Source organism: Coregonus clupeaformis, chromosome 32 (genome assembly GCF_020615455.1).
Source record: "Coregonus clupeaformis isolate EN_2021a chromosome 32, ASM2061545v1, whole genome shotgun sequence".
Lineage (NCBI taxonomy): Eukaryota > Metazoa > Chordata > Actinopteri > Salmoniformes > Salmonidae > Coregonus > Coregonus clupeaformis.
The window spans coordinates 42,799-65,454 of NC_059223.1; the positions used below are offsets into that span (position 1 = coordinate 42,799).

The following is a 22,656-nucleotide window of genomic DNA, read 5'->3' on the forward strand; positions in this document are numbered from 1 at the left end:
AATACAGCCCCCTTCCCTCACTCCCAATCCTGCATCACTCCCCATCATACATCACTCCCCATCCAAATTCTTTGTGGATCTCTGTAATCTGAGGGAAATATGTGTCTCTAATATGGTCAGGAGGTTAGGAAGTGCAGCTCAGTTTCCACCTCATTTTGTGGGCAGTGTGCACATAGCCTGTCTTCTCTTGAGAGCCAGGTCTGCCTATGGCGGCCTTTCTCAATAGCAAGGCTATGCTCACTGAGTCTGTACATAGTCAAAGCTTTCCTTAAGTTTTGGTCAGTCACAGTGGTCAGTTATTCTGCCACTGTGTACTCTCTGTTTAGAGCCAAATAGCATTCTAGTTAGAGTTCTGTTCTGTTTTTTTGTTAATTCTTTCCAATGTGTCAAGTAATTCTTTCCAATGTGTCAAGTAATTCTCTTTTTGTTTTCTCATGATTTGGTTGGGTCTAATTGTGTTGTTGTCCTGGGGCTCTGTGGGGTCTGTTTGTGTTTGTGAACAGAACCCCAGGACCAGCTTACTTAGGGGACTCTTCTCCAAGTTAATCTCTCTGTAGGTGATGGCTTTCTTATGGAAGGTTTGGGAATCGCTTCCTTTTAATTTAATTGGTTATAGAATTTAATGGCTCTTTTCTGGATTTTGATAAATTGCGGGTCTCTCTCTCTCTCACTCCCTCCTCTCTCTCTCCCCAGTGTGTGCTCTCTCTCTCTCTCTCTCTCTGGTTTTCCCAGTTTTTCTCTCTCTAACAGCTGTTGCTCTTGTGGAGGACAAAGGGCTCTTCGGTCCTGTGTGTGTGTAGAGGTCAGGGGGTTCAGTGGGCCCTGGTACCCTCCCTACTTCACAGCCTGCTTGTGACTGCAGTCCACCACAAACAGATGCCAAGAGCAGTGCGTCACAACACTCACAGTCCTGCAGGTCTTTCCTTTACGCTCTGTTGCATTGTACTGCAGTTGAAGGTCAGGCGTTGAAGGGTTAAAGCCTCAGGGACACTACTGGCTGGACAGGGGTTAAGGATTTGTCTGATGTCTTCACCTAAGGCAGTTTGCGATGGATCAATGTCACCTCAAAAGAAATGGCAGTTTGGAACCACAATGGTTCAAATGTACTTTGATAGGCGTTTATTGCATCCTCTGAGTCCTACAGATAGAGATAATGCGTCCTCTGAGTCCTACAGATAGAGATAATGCATCCTCTGAGTCCTACAGATAGAGATAATGCGTCCTCTGAGTCCTACAGATAGAGATAATGCGTCCTCTGAGTCCTACAGATAGAGAGAATGCATCCTCTGAGTCCTACAGATAGAGATAATGCATCCTCTGAGTCCTACAGATAGAGATAATGCATCCTCTGAGTCCTACAGATAGAGATAATGCGTCCTCTGAGTCCTACAGATAGAGATAATGCGTCCTCTGAGTCCTACAGATAGAGATAATGCGTCCTCTGAGTCCTACAGATAGAGATAATGCGTCCTCTGAGTCCTACAGATAGAGAGAATGCGTCCTCTGAGTCCTACAGATAGAGATAATGCGTCCTCTGAGTCCTACAGATAGAGATAATGCGTCCTCTGAGTCCTACAGATAGAGATAATGCGTCCTCTGAGTCCTACAGATAGAGATAATGCGTCCTCTGAGTCCTACAGATAGACAGTGGCAAAAATACACTTTTTCACAGGGATGTGCATTTATACAGTACGTCTCTACACAGTGAGATGAATACGAGATGTGAGATAACAGAAACAACCTATTCAACCATTATTTTCCTTCAACAACATCGCTAACACATGCTAATGCTCACGCCAGTCTGGACTCGCCCATAGAAGACAGTCAGTCCCGCCCATCTCTGCCTTGCTGCAGTGACCTGGCACAGACCCAGGCTGGCTGGGCGGTCCAGACTGGTCAGTTTGGATCAATATGAGTGATGTCGGACGCCCACAGCGGCGCTTAGTGATTCACATGGGTCAGTTCTGCCCAGTGGCAAGGTTAATTTGTCACTATATGTAGTCAGTCAGTACTGAGAGACTGAATCAGCTCTGTGTCAGTGGGCTTCTGCATTAGGTCTGATATTCCCAGAAAACGATCCTACTGAATCAGCTCTGTGTCAGTTGGCTTCTGCATTAGGTCTGATATTCCCAGAAAACTAACCTACTGAATCAGCTCTGTGTCAGTGGGCTTCTGCATTAGGTCTGATATTCCCAGAAAACGATCCTACTGAATCAGCTCTGTGTCAGTGGGCTTCTGCATTAGGTCTGATATTCCCAGAAAACAAACCTACTTTAGTGATGCTATGTCATGGTAATGGGAAGTCAGGTGTCATAAGATGACATCAGTTATGTATTGTAATGGCTCTTCTGTTGTCTGTTATGTAATCGTTCTGATAGTGTGATGGAGGGTTAAAGCGTTGCAGTGATAAAGTAATTCCTCAGGACTGAGGGACTAGGGTGTTATACTCTTGGATTGTCCAGGAGGGTGCAAAGCACTGAACGTTGCCGATAGAAATGCTATGAATAGAACTGATATGATTCCTTACTCCACATGTCAGAGAGGCACAGGGAGGCATGTCTGTTCTACACAAGGGATTTCTATCTGAACGACTCACAGCGGTTTGTAATGGCTGTTTGGACACACCTCAGGAGAACTGCAGTGCTGCTACCCAGGGCGCCTTGACATCAGCAGGCTGCTACACAGGCCTAGCCCTGCAGGGCACCCTGCCAAGTCTCTCCCTCCCTGCACCACACACACACACACACGCAGCATCTCCACAGTGCTGATACACTCTGTATGCAGTGCTGTGGGGATCTCTAGGGCAGGGCAGGGCAGAAGAGACTGCTGGCTAGGGTAACCGTTACAGCTTCCTGCAACAGAGTAGTCTGATTCTATCCTGGGTGGGTGCTGCTATCTTAATATCCAGCTCTGTTGATAGTCAGCTTTCTGGCTTCTGAGAAATCCATTGTGTAACATGGGATTTACGGAGGAATTTATATGGATTTAGTGTCAACCAGGAAGTGCTTTATACAGCACTACCAGTGGGGGTAACTGAGGGAGGGGTAGAGAGAGTGTTCCCCTTTCTGTGTACTCTTAACACATTAGTCAGTTCTCTAACCTCTTCGATCCATTATGGATCAATGGCTTTGTTTGTTTCTGGAACAATAGAACATTAGCTTGTTCTCTGATCAGTATGAACTGTTTGAACAGTCAGAATTTTGTCACGGTTGGGTTGCCTTGTCCAAGTAAGCATCTCAAATCTCACTGAGAGCTTTTTTCTTTTGCCCTTATTTTACCAAGTTGACTGAGACGCGTTCTCATTTACAGGAACGACCTGGGAAATGGTTACATGGGAGAGGAGGGGGGATGAATGAGCCAATTGGAAGCTGGGAATGATTAGGTGGCCATGATGGTAAGATTTGGAATTTAGCAAGGACACCGGGGTTAACACCCCTACTCTTACAATAAGTGCCATGTGATCTTTAGTGACCACAGAGAGTCAGGACACCCGTTTAACTTCCCATCCGAAAGACAGCACCCTACACAGGGCAATGTCCCCAATCACTGTCCTGGGGCATCGGGATATTTCATTTTTTTAGACCAGAGGAAAGAGTGCCTCCAACTGGCCCTCCAACAGCACTTCCAGCAGCATCTGTTCTCCCATCCAGGGACCGACCAGGACCAACCCTGTTTAGCTTCAGAGGAAAGCCAGCAGTGGGATGCAGGGTGGTATTCTGCTGGCAAAGCTGGTATCTGAGAAAGATCAGTGGTCAGTTGGCTGGACAATACGGTCTTGTTGTTGGTCCTCTGTAGGTCGGTGGGTTGGGTGAATGACTCAGAGTCCAGAGCTAAGGCCGTGGGTGAATGGAAGGAATGGTCTCATCATGTGACTCTGACACATCAGTGCGTTTAAAAAAATGTTTTAGTCATTTTTAGCAGACGCTCTTATCCAGAGCGACTTACAGTTAGTGATTGCGTACATTTTCATACTGGCCCCCCGTGGGAAACGAACCCACAACCCTGGCGTTGCAAGCGCCATGCTCTACCAACTGAGCTACAGGCGTCCCTTCTATTTAGTTTTTAAGACATTTTCATGGTAATAAATAATAAGGATATAGGCCTAGAACACTTACAGTAGGTTTTTCCTGGCAACCCACCCTCCTCAGACTATAGCCTGACTATAAACCAATGGAGGCTTAAAGGCTCTACATGGTCAATCTGACGTCTGAAGTGGCCGTACAGCATTTACTGCGATGCAGCCTCCACAGACGTCAGGGCTTTCATACTTCTTGCGCTTAGCGGAGCAGAGCTATTTTGAAGGAAGTTGTCAAGGAAGTGAGTTTGTGTTTAAACAGGACGTAACGCACCCACCTACCGTTAACATTTGAGACGTGCACGGCGATGTGGTACGGAGCTTGATTTGTCCTCTGCATGCCTCCAGAGGCTCCGCAATTGTGTCACACCCTCCATACGAAGCCTCCGACCACATATTTGGATCAAGCATAAATTGGCTTTTAGCTGCTAGGCTAAAAGCTAGGCTAATAGCTAGGCTAAAAGCTAGGCTAAAAGCTAGGCTAATGGCTAGGCTAAAAGCTAGGCTAATAGCTAGGCTAAAAGCTAGGCTAAAAGCTAGGCTAAGGTTGCATGCTATTTGTGTAGTTTTATCTTAGGATGTGTTAGCGTTCTTTCACTACCGCATTAAGCTGGCCGTGGCTAGCTGCTAAACACCAGGTAGCTTCCACTATCCCCCGCACGCACACGACTCATTTACCATCACCCCGCTGCTCTGTGTGAACACGCTGTGACTAGATAGCGCTAGCGCTAATCTCCTTAACTGCTTTGTGCCTGTGATGACTGGCTAGGCTAGGCTGGGGTGTCATGTGCATTCGAGGATCACTCTGCAGCCTCGTCTCTTACAGTAGACATCGATAGGACATAGTGTTTGTCCTTTTTGGAGTGTTCCAATTTTATACGAGCTACACAATATTTGTCTAGATTCTGTGATGAGAATGATATGTTAGAGTACCATATGCTTTATTGGTGTAACAAGTGTGTGAAGTTGCCCTTATACGCCGTTCTAATGTCATTTTTGCAGTTTAGCCCTTGTTAGTTAGGGTTAGGATTCAGGGAAGGAAAGCTGGTCCTGGATCTGTGACTTGGGGGTCAACTTCTACCAGCGATTGTCTGCCTCTAAGGTTGATTAAAACAAGAACCCTTCAACCGTTTGAAGTTTCTCTCTCACTCCCCTACCTCTGTCTCGCTCTCTCTCGCTCTCGCTCTCTCCCACCACCTCTCTCTTTCTCCCTCTATCTCTCTTCCTAAAGCTTGCTCGACAGTGGAGCAGGTTGAGAGCTTCAAGTTCCTTGGTGTCCACATCACCAACAAACTAACATAGTCCAAGCACATCAAGACAGTCGTGAAGAGGGCACGACAAAACCTATTCCCCCCTCAGGAGACTGAAAAGATTTGGCATGGGTCCTCATATCCTCAAAAGGTTCTACGGCTGCACCATCGAGAGCATCCTGACTGGTTGCATCACTGCCTGGTATGGCAACTGCTTTGCCTCTGACCGCAAGGCACTACAGAGGGTAATGCGTATGGCCCAGTACATCACTGGGGCCAAGCTTCCTGCCATCCAGGACCTCTATACCAGGCGGTGTCAGAGGAAGGCCCTAAAAATGGTCAGACTCCAGCCACCCTAGCCATAGACTGTTCTCTCGACTACCGCACGGCAAGCAGTACCGGAGCACCAAGTCTAGGTCCAAGAGGCTTCTAAACAGCTACTACCCCCAAGCCATAAGACTCCTGAACATCTAATCAAATGGCTACCCAGACTTTTTGCATTGCCCCCCCCCCCTCTTTTATGCTGCTGCTACTCTCTGTTTATTTTCTATGCATAGTCACTTTAATAACTCTACCTACATGTACATATTACCTCGACTAACCGGTGCCCCCGCACATTGACTCAGTACCGGTATCCCCTGTATATAGCCTCGCTATTGTTATTTTACTGCTGCTCTTTCATTATTTGTTACTTATTTATTTTTTCTTAAAACTGCATTGTTGGTTAAGGGCTTGTAAGAAAGCATTTCACTGTAAGGTATTCGGCGCATGTGACAAATACAATTTGATTTGATTTGATTGCTCCACTTTCACAGAACACTGCACTATTGTTTATCTCAGAATGTCCTGGGAATTTGTATCCAAAGAAGGAGCTTCTGCTCTGGGGCAGAATTCATGTTCCGCCATTCTTCTTTGTTCCACATTTATTTTCTGTTTGTCGCAGATGCCACTCTGGATCAAGGAGGGATAATTAATCACAAGCTCGGAGAGGAACTGCGTTTGAATGTGTCCACCTGGAGTAGAGCGGGCGGCTCCCCTTCAAAACACTGCCCCCCCTCCACATACCTCTCATTTCTCACACTTAAGGAGCCTTCCATAACAAAGGGTCAAAAGTTGAACGGGGGAAGAAACATGGCATATTTTGATTCTCATCACATATCTCATCTAGAAAAAAAACAAGGAACCTCTAGTTGAGGAACAGGAATGATAATAGGGTGAATGTTTGGCCAGGATATTACTTTAAAGAACAGGGAACCTCTAGTTGAGGAACAGGAATGATAATAGGGTGAATGTTTGGCCAGGATATTACTTTAAAGAACAGGGAACCTCTAGTTGAGGAACAGGAATGATAATAGGGTGAATGTTTGGCCAGGATATTACTTTAAAGAACAGGGAACCTCTAGTTGAGGAACAGGAATGATAATAGGGTGAATGTTTGGCCAGGATATTACTTTAAAGAACAGGGAACCTCTAGTTGAGGAACAGGAATGATAATAGGGTGAATGTTTGGCCAGGATATTACTTTAAAGGACAGGGAACCTCTAGTTGAGGAACAGGAATGATAATAGGGTGAATGTTTGGCCAGGATGTTACTTTAAAGAACAGGGAACCTCTAGTTGAGGAACAGGAATGATAATAGGGTGAATGTTTGGCCAGGATATTACTTTAAAGAACAGGGAACCTCTAGTTGAGGAACAGGAATGATAATAGGGTGAATGTTTGGCCAGGATGTTACTTTAAAGAACAGGGAACCTCTAGTTGAGGAACAGGAATGATAATAGGGTGAATGTTTGGCCAGGATGTTACTTTAAAGAACAGGGAACCTCTAGTTGAGGAACAGGAATGATAATAGGGTGAATGTTTGGCCAGGATGTTACTTTAAAGAACAGGGAACCTCTAGTTGAGGAACAGGAATGATAATAGGGTGAATGTTTGGCCAGGATATTACTTTAAAGAACAGGGAACCTCTAGTTGAGGAACAGGAATGATAATAGGGTGAATGTTTGGCCAGGATATTACTTTAAAGAACAGGGAACCTCTAGTTGAGGAACAGGAATGATAATAGGGTGAATGTTTGGCCAGGATGTTACTTTAAAGGACAGGGAACCTCTAGTTGAGGAACAGGAATGATAATAGGGTGAATGTTTGGCCAGGATATTACTTTAAAGAACAGGGAACCTCTAGTTGAGGAACAGGAATGATAATAGGGTGAATGTTTGGCCAGGATATTACTTTAAAGGACAGGGAACCTCTAGTTGAGGAACATGAATGATAATAGGGTGAATGTTTGGCCAGGATGTTACTTTAAAGGACAGGGAACCTCTAGTTGAGGAACAGGAATGATAATAGGGTGAATGTTTGGCCAGGATATTACTTTAAAGAACAGGGAACCTCTAGTTGAGGAACAGGAATGATAATAGGGTGAATGTTTGGCCAGGATATTACTTTAAAGAACAGGGAACCTCTAGTTGAGGAACAGGAATGATAATAGGGTGAATGTTTGGCCAGGATATTACTTTAAAGAACAGGGAACCTCTAGTTGAGGAACAGGAATGATAATAGGGTGAATGTTTGGCCAGGATATTACTTTAAAGAACAGGGAACCTCTAGTTGAGGAACAGGAATGATAATAGGGTGAATGTTTGGCCAGGATATTACTTTAAAGAACAGGGAACCTCTAGTTGAGGAACAGGAATGATAATAGGGTGAATGTTTGGCCAGGATATTACTTTAAAGAACAGGGAACCCACTGTATGCGCTGTGAGAAATGACATCACATCTTAACGTTGAAAATCAAAGCAGTGTGACGGCCGTTCCTAGAGGATGAAAGGGGGCCTGAGGAGAGACCATGTGAGGCACTTTAGATCAGGGATGGCCAACTTTAATGGGGGTGGGGGCCACAATAAATCTCAACTCATCATGCGGGGCCGCAGTTGCTCGCGAGTCTGTGTACCCACGTGCATTTTATTGATCCGAGGGCCGCCAGTCCCCAATCCCTGCCCTAAGAGTTGTGCAAAGTTAGTAGAATCTTACTCACAATGATTCACATCTGTAATGGCTGCCTAATATCTAAATAAGCAGCTAGGTCTATAATGGTCCCACATGTGATGGGGGTGGGGGCCTTCAAAAGGTTGCCCATCCCTGCTTTAGACCAAAGCAGAGCAGACGGTCACAGTTAGTTGTCAAGTTAGGTAGTATCTCCTGGTATTAGCAGACGTACCGTTCTGCATGCGTGTATATTGAGAACCGATAGTGGTAAATCTCAAGGCGTTCCTCAAAACCTCTGCCCTCCATCCTATCCCCGCCTCCTTTGTAAAATGTCAGAGGGAAGCAAGTTCTCTCCCTCAAGCCTGACCTTACAATCATGGAGACAACACAACACCTGATCTCCTCAAGCCTCACCTTACCATCATGGAGACAACACAACACCTGATCTCCTCAAGCCTCACCTTACCATCATGGAGAAAACACAACAGCTGATCTCCTCAAGCCTCACCTTACCATCATGGAGAAAACACAACAGCTGATCTCCTCAAGCCTCACCTTACCATCATGGAGAAAACACAACAGCTGATCTCCTCAAGCCTCACCTTACCATCATGGAGAAAACACAACAGCTGATCTCCTCAAGCCTCACCTTACCATCATGGAGAAAACACAACAGCTGATCTCCTCAAGCCTCACCTTACCATCATGGAGAAAACACAACAGCTGATCTCCTCAAGCCTCACCTTACCATCATGGAGAAAACACAACAGCTGATCTCCTCAAGCCTCACCTTACCATCATGGAGAAAACACAACAGCTGATCTCCTCAAGCCTCACCTTACCTTACTTTACCTTAACAGCTGATCGTAGACCAGCGTCTGAAGGCAGCATCATCACTCTCCTGTGCCTCCGCAAATCAAAGAGCTCAGTTGAAATGGTCTGTGATTGACAGCTATAGGAGGTCCCGCCCATCACTGTTTTAAAGCCTTTCTTTTCCTCTCACCAGGTCTTTATTGGACGCTTCCAGTCGTGTTGACACGTTGCCTCCCGTTCCATGCCAGTGACCACACACAGTCAAGCCTAGTCATCAGCAGGCCCAACTTTTTAGCTTTGTTGTACACACACACACACACACACACACACATCTAAGCATCTGGTGCCAAGTTTGTGTACAGTCGGTACAGAAAACATCCCCGGCTTTCAATGAGGAGCGCACGCGGGGGAATTCTACCCCAGTAGGGAACTTCAAAACAAAGGCGACTAACCTTCAATTTAGGAGTATTCACATCTCCTACGGGCACCTGCTTCTAAGGAATTCAGCCTTTTCAGTTAAACAAATTCATGGGTGGTAGTGAAAGCTACAATATTGTAACATTAAATGGATGTATTTTGTGATGAAGACCTTTCGACACCGTCTTTCTGTCGTTTCTCTTTGGAACACGCATGTACCCTGAACTGGGTAGTAGCCCATTGCTATATGAGAACATTCTATCTGGATCAAATCAGTTAGGTAATAGATGATCAACTACTGGATAATACAGCAAGTGATGTGGTTGGCTGTAGATGGCACATGGCAATGCTGGGTGCTATTTACTACACTGCTATTGGATGAATCCTTAGTGAGTGGTACTGTAGCAGGGGATTCGGTGGAGTTGGATGAATCCTTTAGTACTGTAGCAGGGGATTAGGTGGAGTTGGATGAATCCTTTAGTACTGTAGCAGGGGATTAGGTGGAGTTGGATGAATCCTTTAGTACTGTAGCAGGGGATTAGGTGGAGTTGGATGAATCCTTTAGTACTGTAGCAGGAGATTAGGTGGAGTTGGATGAATCCTTTAGTACTGTAGCAGGGGATTAGGTGGAGTTGGATGAATCCTTTAGTACTGTAGCAGGGGATTAGGTGGAGTTGGATGAATCCTTTAGTACTGTAGCAGGGGATTAGGTGGAGTTGGATGAATCCTTTAGTACTGTAGCAGGGGATTAGGTGGAGTTGGATGAATCCTTTAGTACTGTAGCAGGGGATTAGGTGGAGTTGGATGAATCCTTTAGTACTGTAGCAGGGGATTAGGTGGAGTTGGATGAATCCTTTAGTACTGTAGCAGGGGATTAGGTGGAGTTGGATGAATCCTTTAGTACTGTAGCAGGGGATTAGGTGGAGTTGGATGAATCCTTTAGTACTGTAGCAGGGGATTAGGTGGAGTTGGATGAATCCTTTAGTACTGTAGCAGGGGATTAGGTGGAGTTGGATGAATCCTTTAGTACTGTAGCAGGGGATTAGGTGGAGTTGGATGAATCCTTTAGTACTGTAGCAGGGGATTAGGTGGAGTTGGATGAATCCTTTAGTACTGTAGCAGGGGATTAGGTGGAGTTGGATGAATCCTTTAGTACTGTAGCAGGGGATTAGGTGGAGTTGGATGAATCCTTTAGTACTGTAGCAGGGGATTAGGTGGAGTTGGATGAATCCTTTAGTACTGTAGCAGGGGATTAGGTGGAGTTGGATGAATCCTTTAGTACTGTAGCAGGGGATTAGGTGGAGTTGGATGAATCCTTTAGTACTGTAGCAGGGGATTAGGTGGAGTTGGATGAATCCTTTAGTACTGTAGCAGGGGATTAGGTGGAGTTGGATGAATCCTTTAGTACTGTAGCAGGAGATTAGGTGGAGTTGGATGAATCCTTTAGTACTGTAGCAGGGGATTAGGTGGAGTTGGATGAATCCTTTAGTACTGTAGCAGGGGATTAGGTGGAGTTGGATGAATCCTTTAGTACTGTAGCAGGGGATTAGGTGGAGTTGGATGAATCCTTTAGTACTGTAGCAGGGGATTAGGTGGAGTTGGATGAATCCTTTAGTACTGTAGCAGGGGATTAGGTGGAGTTGGATGAATCCTTTAGTACTGTAGCAGGGGATTAGGTGGAGTTGGATGAATCCTTTAGTACTGTAGCAGGGGATTAGGTGGAGTTGGATGAATCCTTTAGTACTGTAGCAGGGGATTAGGTGGAGTTGGATGAATCCTTTAGTACTGTAGCAGGGGATTAGGTGGAGTTGGATGAATCCTTTAGTACTGTAGCAGGGGATTAGGTGGAGTTGGATGAATCCTTTAGTACTATAGCAGGGGATTAGGTGGAGTTGGATGAATCCTTTAGTACTGTAGCAGGAGATTAGGTGGAGTTGGATGAATCCTTTAGTGAGTGGTACTATAGCAGGATTATAGGGGGAGTTGGATGAATCCTTTAGTGAGTGGTATTGCTGTGATGATAGGAGCAGGCTGGACTGTTTACATCACCGTGCTATGCCTCATTACACATAAGATATGGACAGCAGCAGGAAATGATTACACATAAGATATGGACAGCAGCAGGAAATGGTGTGTGTGCATGCGTGTGCATGTCTGCGTGTGCATGCGTGTGCATGTCTGCGTGTGCATGTCTGTGTGTGAGAGTCAGAGAGAAAGAATGTGAATCAGATGCCTGACAGAGGCAGTCAGAGGAAGCTCGAAACACTGCCCTACTCATGTTAAGGGATGGGGGGAATTGTTTTGCTGACTCACTGGAGAAAGTCAAAGTCAGGTCCCTCTCTCCTAGCGCGTGACCAGGGAAAGCAACACAGATGGCAGGGCTGCCATCGCCCCATCTTCCACTCCACTGAAACAGGAAATGGACACTTCCAGATGCCTATCAGTATCACTTACCGGTAAAGGCCAGATTACATACTCCATCCGTGCTGCTTCCTTTTAGGCTTTAGACAGTGAGTCAATCCCCGGCTCTCCCAGCTCTCACTTTTCTCACAAACGGCGGGGCGGGGCGGGGCGGGGAGGGGCGGGGAGGTGTGTGTTTGACTGTGTGAAATTCTAGGGACTCTGGCAGCGATGGTGGTAAACGCTGTGTCACCCTTTGGCCTGCCTAGCCTCATGTGGATAGTGCTAACTAGCTAGGTGTGAGGGTTGTTTGCTTGCCCTGCTTGGCCTGACTAGCCTCATGTGGCTAGTGCTAACTAAATAGCTGAGAGGTTGGTTGGGATGGTGTAGTGTTAACGATGTGGAGGTTGGGATAGTGTAGTGTTGTCAGCGATGTGGAGGTTGGTTGGGATAGTGTAGTGTTGTCAGCGATGTGGAGGTTGGTTGGGATGGTGTAGTGTTAACGATGTGGAGGTTGGTTGGGATAGTGTTGTCAGCGATGTGGAGGTTGGTTGGGATAGTGTTGTCAGCGATGTGGAGGTTGGTTGGGATGGTGTAGTGTTGTCAGCGATGTGGAGGTTGGTTGGGATGGTGTAGTGTTGTCATTATGGAGAGAGTTGTACAGTATCTGATCTGTTTCCCGCTAGGTTATTTCCCGCTAGGTTATTTCCCGCTAGCAAATCTGGCTGATTAAAATGAACTGAACAAAAGTGTTTTATCTCGCCATGTATTCAAGTTGCAAGGGACTCTTAATTAACTCTTAATGGAGTTGCTCTCAAACTGCCCCGTAGGGCCAGTAACTGAAAAGCCGCTCGATGTACCCTTGAGCAAGGCACTTAACCCTAATTTGCTCCAGGGGCGCCGTACTATTATGGCTGACCCTGTAAAAACACAATAACACTGCACCTATCCGGTGTATGTGACAATAAAAACTATTTTTACTCATTCTCTCTCTTTTTCTATCTCTTTTTGTATTGCTCCCTCCATCTTTCTCCTTTCTCTCTCTTGCACTTCTCTTATTCTGCCTCACACCCTGTGTCACGCCCTGTGTCACCCATATCTGGGTTGAGTCATCGGGTTGCGTCTACCTGTTGTGGTTCACTATGAGAGAGTTTGTCAGACACTCTTCTGTGGTTTCAGTTTCAAACCCAGTTTCCAGCACACCAATTCAGTGTCTCAGTTCTTATAGAATTCATATCAAGATATTATACCAAGGTAAACACCACCACTTAAACTGAATGGAGAAAGTAATGGTTGAAGGTTCTCAAGTCTTTTGTCTGTTTCAAAGCAAGACGACAGGATGGGACTTAGTTCAGTTCCAAGGCATGGTGGTTGTAGGGCGTAGGGAGAGGGTGTTGTGGGGGGTAGGGCGTAGGGAGAGGGTGTTGTGGGGGGTAGGGCGTAGGGAGAGGGTGTTGTGGGGGGGTAGGGAGAGGGTGTTGTGGGGGTAGGGAGAGGGTGTTGTGGGGGGGTAGGGAGAGGGTGTTGTGGGGGGTAGGGAGAGGGAGAGGGTGTTGTGGGGGTTAGGGCGTAGGGAGAGGGTGTTGTGGGGGGTAGGGCGTAGGGAGAGGGTGTTGTGGGGGGTAGGGAGAGGGAGAGGGTGTTGTGGGGGTTAGGGCGTAGGGAGAGGGTGTTGTGGGGGGTAGGGAGAGGGTGTTGTGGGGGGTAGGGCGTAGGGAGAGGGTGTTGTGGGGGGTAGGGAGAGGGAGAGGGTGTTGTGGGGGGTAGGGAGAGGGAGAGGGTGTTGTGGGGGGTAGGGAGAGGGAGAGGGTGTTGTGGGGGGTAGGGAGAGGGAGAGGGTGTTGTGGGGGTTAGGGCGTAGGGAGAGGGTGTTGTGGGGGTAGGGCGTAGGGAGAGGGTGTTGTGGGGGGTAGGGAGAGGGAGAGGGTGTTGTGGGGGTAGGGAGAGGGTGTTGTGGGGGGTAGGGCGTAGGGCGTAGGGAGAGGGTGTTGTGGGGGGTAGGGCGTAGGGAGAGGGTGTTGTGGGGGGTAGGGAGAGGGTGTTGTGGGGGGTAGGGAGAGGGAGAGGGTGTTGTGGGGGGTAGGGCGTAGGGAGAGGGGGTTGTGGGGGTAGGGAGAGGGAGAGGGTGTTGTGGGGGTAGGGAGAGGGAGAGGGTGTTGTCGGGGGTAGGGAGAGGGAGAGGGTGTTGTGGGGGGGTAGGGAGAGGGTGTTGTGGGGGGTAGGGCGTAGGGAGAGGGTGTTGTGGGGGGTAGGGCGTAGGGAGAGGGTGTTGTGGGGGGGTAGGGAGAGGGAGAGGGTGTTGTGGGGGGTAGGGCGTAGGGAGAGGGTGTTGTGGGGGGAGGGAGAGGGAGAGGGTGTTGTGGGGGGTAGGGAGAGGGAGAGGGTGTTGTGGGGGGTAGGGCGTAGGGAGAGGGTGTTGTGGGGGGTAGGGCGTAGGGAGAGGGTGTTGTGGGGGAGAGGGAGAGGGTGTTGTGGGGGGTAGGGAGAGGGAGAGGGTGTTGTGGGGGGGTAGGGCGTAGGGAGAGGGTGTTGTGGGGGTAGGGCGTAGGGAGAGGGTGTTGTGGGGGGGTAGGGAGAGGGAGAGGGTGTTGTGGGGGGTAGGGAGAGGGAGAGGGTGTTGTCGGGGGTAGGGAGAGGGAGAGGGTGTTGTGGGGGGTAGGGAGAGGGTGTGTGGGCGGCAGTCTTCATAGAACTGCATATGTGGAAGACCTTCTCCAACAATGGCATCTTATGTGCTCTGTCTGAAGAGCTTGGTTGTTCAAACTGACCTTAGGACTCGACCAACGCTTGTGTCAACGGCAGTGCCTTGGCATACTTAGACTATTTTTAATAACGCAGAAACTATTATTAACATGTCGAAGTCAAGTCACAATTTCCTGCATTGGCCAGGGTCAGTAGATTACTCATTTCGCGTGCAAAGAGATCCTCATAAAGAGTTAGTTTGTTCCAGTGTAAGATCCTGTGACACTTGTAACATTGGGTGGAGATGTTTAATTGCACCCGGAGGTTGCAGCATGACTTTTGGCGTTTCTCCTAAATTGCTATAGTCCATGTTAGCATTAGTGTTGCTGCTAATTCCCTTAGGCCCACAACTTAAATTATTCTCCTTTCCTCTTGCTGGCTTTGAACCGATTGGAAACATTGTGGGGAATTTCCGTTGGAGAGATTTCATCCATTATTTTCTAGATAAGGGGTCAATAGTATTTTGTTTCAAGGGGTTTTTGGGATTACATTGTGGCTTTTCAATTCATGTCTTTAGTAGAATATCTTCTCCCTCACGCAATCACTCACTCACTCACTCACTCACTCACTCACTCACTCACAGGTTTATTTAGTGAACCAACTCAATCAAGATCACCTACTGCATCTTTGGCATGGCTAACATTCCCTATTTGAAGATCCAAATGTTTTAATTAAGTAACACCTGGTAAAGTAATGCTCTAACTAGTCTTAACAACATTGTTTAAAATTATGTTATGTAAGTTAGTTGGCCTAATTGCTTTGTAATTGCATAATAATGGAGATTAGCATCTTTAGTTTGTCACAGAAGTTTGTTAACAACTTTGTCAATGTTCACTGTTTCTTTAGCAGGACCTGTAATCCCTCAGTCTGTCACCTTAGTAAAGATGCTATATGAAGGTATAACACTGGCAGCCTGGCATGGATCTCTAGGACCTTGTCTGTGAGCGACTGCTACCGTTAAAACCCATTGCCTTCTTGTCTCTCCCTTGAAACAGTCTGGGAAACATGACTCAAAATAACACTGACTAAATAAAGCACAGTTACCACAGTCACTTTAGCCAGAATGACCTAAGAAGGTGTGGGATTACAGGGGAAACTGTTAGCAATTAGCCTGGGTAAAACGCTATCTGGGAAGAAGGATTGGCGCGCTCACCTCAAAAGTTTGTAGTAGAAAATATCATTTGTGTGCCAGGTTCAAAAGCCATACGTTTGGAAAAAAGAAAAATCCGCACTCACTGGAATAATCCTTTAAGTTTTTATGTCTTTTTTTTAGCAGCAGAGGTCAGAACTAACCGACGCATTTCGGCAACAGCCTTTGTCAGCGTTTCTTTTTTAAACAGTATCTAACCCCCCCCCCCACACACACACACACACACTGTGGCATAAAGCATTTATCTGCCCACACACACACTGTGGCATAATTGTGACACAAGCTGAGTCTAGTCATTGGCTTTTTTTTATCTCATTGTGAAAGTTGTTGAACCCTCAGATTGCATTAGGTGAGTTGTAGACATACCATTGTGGATAATGGTAGGATGTATTCAGGGAAGCTGTATGAGTCAGTGAGCAGAAGTGTGACCTTGCATGTCTACAGACTCAATGGCTGCGGTTACACAGGCAGCCCAATTCTGAGATTTTCTTTCACTAATTGCTCTTTTGACCAATCAGATCAGCTATGAAAAGGATCTGATGTGAAAAGATCTGATGTGAGGGGTCAGAAGACCAATTATTGGCCAATAAAACGCAGCCAAAGACAAGAAATCGAGGAAATGGACATGAGCAACACGTAGTGAAGTACAGGAAGTAGCCTTCATCATCAGACTGATTTTTACTGTAACACTTGGTGACCTGCCCTATACAAGACAGCCGTATGCTAGGCATGAGCCTACATGACTTGAAGCAGTATTGGGCCTGAAAATGCACATAAACTATGTATAGTCCATGTATTGGAAATGTTGTTGCTGTGTTGGCTTTTTAACACGCGCACACACCATGGCTCTGTTCTCCTCTCCTTCAGCAGGAGTCACTAATTAACTCCTCCTATATGATTAAGGTCTGTGTCTCCGCTCATCGATGCATGACCCAGTGCCCACTTCGTAGTGTCCCCGACATACAAAGCTCTAATTATCCACCACAGATGGGAGGCACTCATGGAATTCCTACAGAATGCGTAAGATCTGACTGGAACTATAATTTATTCACCCTGCTGTTGAAAAGGAAGAGGACAATGTGACTCAATGTGGCTAATCTATCTATGTGCTCTTCTACTTTGTAGATAGAATTATATTTTTTAATTAGGAGGACTTCTTTACTGTGACCTTGCACTTATCGGCATGTTGCCGCCGTAGTGGGTTGGTGCATGTCACGTTAGCTCTGTACTAGGTTACTCATAACCACAGCTTTTCTAATATATTCTATGGAAAGTAGAAGATCTGTGCATCTTGAGACTGATTACAACAAGAACAGTGCTATGACCGGTACCATGCCCAGTTGCAGTCCATGACATCACACAGCAGTTGCTGTAGTCGGGTCACATGTCCCTATCAGTGGCAGGACACTAGTCTTTATAACACAGCAGCACAAGACAAGGTCCCCTCGGGAGCTATCCCAGCCCACCCTTCCTGCACTCGCTCCACTCTGGCTCCACTCCTCTGAAGCCCTCCGGAAATGTCAGCTAAACAGTCCCTCCCTGCACTCTCTCCACTCTCGCTTAACTCCTCTGAAGCCCTCCAGAAATGTCAGCTAAACAGTCCCTCCCTGCACTCTCTCCACTCTCGCTTAACTCCACTGAAGCCCTCCAGAAATGTCAGATAATCAGTTCCCCATGGTTCCTATCCCAAAAAAGCGCAAATTATGAAGCGCATATTTCTGCTCTGATATAATGCAGTTTGGCAGTGCTGTTTTTGTTTCTGACCACGCCCCTGTTGTAGTTGTCATAGACTTCTACCTGTGAACCAATGGCATTGTGAGTTCGCTCCTTTGATCACTTATCCACCTGCTTCTTAAAGGACCAGGACCAGGTCTCTCTTGTTGCATGCTGGATGCTAGCCAAGGTCCTGCTCCTCCCAATATTATCTGAGGAAGATTTACTGTGGCAGATATATGTAGCTAGCCAAGCCTGGGGAACAATACATATGTTGTCGGCCGTAAATGTGTCCGCTCTAACTAGGGATGGTTTTACACAGACCGTGTGGATGTACACATGGTACACCCAAGGAAAACATTGAGTTTTTAATGGTTCCCACTCCTGTATAACGTGGGGTTTTGAGCGTCGAAGAATACCTGAAATGTTCCAGGGTCTGCTGTTTATGTGACCCGAGTTTGTTTCCTTCACCTTGAATAATGTGTGTTAGATTTGTGCGTGGGCTCCGAGACGCACTTCTCCTTCCTCTAGAGAGCAGGAAGTGATGAAGGGATACTGGTTGCTGGTTGGCTGTCTCGTCTGACCTGTACTTTCTGGATGGTGCAGGTTAGCTAGGTCATGGCTAGAAGGGGTACAGCTAACCCTAACCCTTTTCTTAACCTAATTCTCCTAACCTGCTACGTTCATTCTTTGATTGTCTTAAAGCTCCATGGAGCATATCTCATTCACAGCCTATCATCTAGCCTTTCAACATCTCACCCTTAATGGCTTCCACATCATCAACTCCTATCCAGTACTCCAATAGTATTGACTTGGCACTCTAATGCAGTTTCACCTCAATATGGGAACATGGTGTATTAACTTTTCCTCTGTCTGCCTGTGGACAATTTGTCTGGTGGGCGAGTCACAAATAGAGCTGTGAGGTCGCTGATACTGGCTGCGACCCGGACGTGTTCGTCTGGCCCTGCCCTACCAGTAGCAGAGTGGCCAAGTGTCCTGGGTTCCCTCGGCCTGCCGCCAGTGTAGCGTCCTCCAGTGTAGCGTCCTCCAGTGTAGCGTCCTCCAGTGTAGCGTCCTCCAGTGTAGCGTCCTCTAGTGTAGCGTCCTCTAGTGTAGCGTCCTCCAGTGTAGCTTCCTCCAGTGTAGCGTCCTCCCAGTGAAGTGTGAATACGAGCAGGGAGGTGTGCTCCCGCGGTCTCCGGCCTATTTACTCAACCCGTCCTGGGGCGCCTCCAGCTAGCCTAGCATTAGCACGCTAACCACCCTTTTAATAAGCGCGTGTGTTAGCAGACGCACAAGGTGCAGCTCAAAAAGGTGATTCACTGAGGAATTTGTTTACTTGCGGCGGAGGCTACAAATAACTGCAGGGTTTATATAGGGCGAATAAGGACTTCCCCTCCAGGCAGCCGTACAACACAAACCCAGCCAGAGGGGAATAACTGGACTCTTATTAAAGCACACCACTGCACATGTTCCAGCAGGTCCACATGGATTGCATTACCCGACTGACTATTTTTTTTCCCCATCAGGGCTTCTTGCTGCAGCTCCATCATTTTGGGTCAATTTGTCTGAATTTAAACTGAAGAACTTTGGAGCGTTCTGAAGACCTGTTGGTTTCTGTGCTGCTCCCAGCCTGTTGTGTGTATGTTGTGTGGCGAGGCTCCTGTGTCAGCAAAATGATACATTTCCTGTATAATGCATAAATAAAGATCTATTCCATGTTATTAGACTGAATGAAATATGGCTCTGAGGTGTAGTTGATCAAAGAAATGTCTTGAGGTTGGCTCACAGTGGTTGTTATCCCAGATTGGTTGACCCACAAACATGCCCACGCCTATCAATATTTTGCAACATGGACATATAACCTACAATGAAAATTATATTTAAACGCAACATGTAAAGTGTTGGAGCCCATGTTTCATGAGCTGAATTTTTTTAATTTAATCCCAGAAATGTTCCATATTCAGAAAAAGCTTATTTCTCAAAAAATGTTGTGCACAGTTTTGTTTACATCCCTATGAGCATTTCTCCTTTGCCAAGATAATCCATCCACCTGACAGGTGTGACATTTCAAGAAGCTGATTAAACAGCATGATATCATTACACAGGTGGACCTTGTGCTAGGGACAATAAAAGGCCACTTTAAAATGCCACAGGTGTCTGGCATGCTGACTGCAGGAATGTCCACCAGAGCTGTTGCCAGATAATTGAATGTTAATTTCTCTACCATAAGCCGCCTCCAACGTTGTTTTAGAAAATTTGGCAGTACGTCCAACCGGCCTCACAACCTCAGACCACGTGTAACCATGCCAGCCCAGGACCTCCACATCCGGCTTCTTCACCTGCGGGATCATCTGAGGGGGGTGGTGGGGTGCTGAGGAGTATTTATGTCTGTAATAAAGCCCTTTTGTGGGGAGAAACTCATTCTGATTGGCTGGCCTGGCTCCACCCATGGCTGCACCCCTGCCCAGTCATGTGATATCCATAGATTAGGGCATAATTGAATGTATTTCAATTAACTGAGTTCCTTATATGAACTGTAACTCAGTAAAATCTTTGAAATTGTTGCATGTTTAGTTTATTTTAGTTCAGTATAGTTTCCTTGTCTAACGGTCTCCTGCTTGGATTTTCTCTCATCCCCTCTTCTCTCTCCTCTGCAGGCGTTTGGGAATGCAAAAACTGCCCACAACAACAACTCGAGTCGTTTCGGCAAGTTCATCCAAGTGAATTACCAGGAGAGTGGCACTGTCCGAGGGTGAGAAACATACCCGTTCAGATATTACATTTCAAGTCATTGTTCTAGTTGACTGGCTATGTCACCTGGCTATGTCCCCTGGGTCCTCATCTGTATTCGGGCACCGATGACGTGTACGTTGTTTAACGGCACCCCTCACCTCTCTGATTCAGAGGGGTTGGGTTAAATGCGGAAGACACATTTCGGTTGAATGCTTTCAGTTGCGCAACTGACTAGGTATCCCCGTCCCCTGTCCATCCTATGTCCTCTGTCCATTCTGTGTCCCCTGTCCATCGTATGTCCCCTGCTAACACGTCTATAGTCCTACCTGTGTATAGTCCTTCAATTCTATATCTATACTCATACTGTTTATAGTCCTACCCAACATCATAGTGAATTTGGTGTCAGCTTAGAGTGCATTGTCCAATGCCAATATCTGATCAAGTTGGTCCCGACTCCCTATCACCCCCATGTTGTGACTGACGCCGGGTCTGTGCTGTTTGTTCCAGAGCCTATGTTGAGAAGTACCTTCTGGAGAAATCAAGACTGGTCTACCAGGAGCACAATGAACGGTAAGCCCTCACAGCATCTTAATCATCCTACTGCCACACACAGTCATCATCCTACAGTATTGTACTGTAGTATCATATTAGTGCAGAACTAGGACATGGTGTTGTATTCACATAGAATCAGACACTGATCACTTCCCTAATTGTTTTGTAGAATGAGTGGAACACTTACACAGTAAACCCCACTGGGCAAACAAATACACAATGAATGACTAGTTGGATCATTTATTTTCACCACAGTGTTCAAAAAGTGTCAATCTCTGACCTTGAAGTGTCTCTATAGAGACTGTTTGATAAGAATCCAGAATTGAGTAGCTCTCATAAACTAGGCCAGAAATCACATCTCGTTCCAATGAGGTTGTCTTTGCTGAGAGAACTTCAACTCGGTGTGAATAAGCACTCCATTCTATATAAAAGGGATCATGTGGGAATGATTGCGTCACATGATATAGAGTGTCTCTAGAGTCATGATTGGATCCCACTGCTGCCACCAACCACCAATGCGTTTAGACGTTGACACTTTTGGCGAGGAATGTAATAGTCCATTCGTGCTAGAAAGTCCTTTCCTACAGTAGGTGTGTGTTTCAGTTGGTTACAGCAGGGTCAGAGAGAGACATGTGGTGCCAAATGAATCCTGACACCAGTGTGGACCAGGCCTGTAGCCTCCTGTACTTAATGTTCCAATACTGGAGTCGCTGTCTCACAATTCACCCGATCCTGAAAACTCTTAACAAATATGGACTTCTCTTTTCCACTGTAATTCTGGGGTCCTTCACGGTTCATGATTTTGTCCTAAAGAAAGTTAACGGCAAGTATCAAGTAGTTTGACATCAACAAGTGTTCAACAGAATCAGTTTAGATGATGGTGAATTAACCAGCCAAGCTCGGGCTGTGTGCAGTGTTTCTCAGTAGCCCTAAGTGGGGTTGACACTAATATGCTGTGCAGGCTGAATGGTGTTGCGAGGGTTAACCTCACTGTGGGTGGGGGGTGGGGGGCTCAAAAGGGGCCCCTTTAGGTCAGGGGGCTCTTATTGAGATATATTTCTGACTCCAGGCTCCCACTACAGCTGCACAAGATGTGTGTGGGTGGGTGTGCCACGAGAGGACCAGCTGCAGCACAGTTTTGCCCTCTGACCTCTGACCTCTAGACTATACACATTCACACACACACACACACACACACACACACACACTCAATGAGTCAACTTTTCCCTGATGGACAATCCAGTGTTTGTTTGTCTTGTTTAGTAAAAACGAATGTTGTTAAGTGGTGTTAATGTCTTCTGACCTGCTTGCTTTTCAGGAACTACCACGTGTTTTACTACCTGCTGACAGGAGCAAGTGAGGAGGACAGGAGCACCTTTCACCTCAAAAAGCCTGAAGAGTATCATTACCTCAATCAGGTGAGAGATACAGTAGGACTTCAACATCTGTAGCCAAGACGCATCTGTAGCCCCTCCTCACGGACTGGTGATTGGAAAGAGATGTCTGTCTGTCTGACTCTGTCTGTCTGTCTGACTCTGTCTGTCTGACTTAATGTGCACGACACATGGTTGTCTCTGGGTTTTGTTTCTGTGTATATGGTCTGTCTGTCTGTCTTTCTGTCTGTGTGTGAGCATCACGCAGCTGCCTGCTCCCAGAGGTCCACGGTGGCCACACCCCTCTCTCTCTGCTAACAGGAAAGAGAGGAAAGCAAAGCCCAGAGGAAACATTACGTTGTTGGTGTCTTTCAGCAGCTCCCATAGTCTCTCTCACACAGAGACACACAGAGGCTTTAACAGAGCCTCATCCCTCAGCCCACCAGA

General features: G+C 46.7%; 1 protein-coding gene across 1 annotated transcript in view; it reads left to right on the top strand.

Moving 5' to 3' along the window:
* LOC121548154 (unconventional myosin-IXAa) overlaps positions 1 to 22,656 on the top strand; it is a 138,791-nt gene that overhangs the window by 40,192 nt on the left and 75,943 nt on the right. The window contains 3 exon segments of the mRNA XM_045209969.1: positions 20,209 to 20,303; positions 20,792 to 20,854; positions 22,155 to 22,254. Coding sequence (XP_045065904.1) covers positions 20,209 to 20,303; positions 20,792 to 20,854; positions 22,155 to 22,254 — 258 coding nt within the window.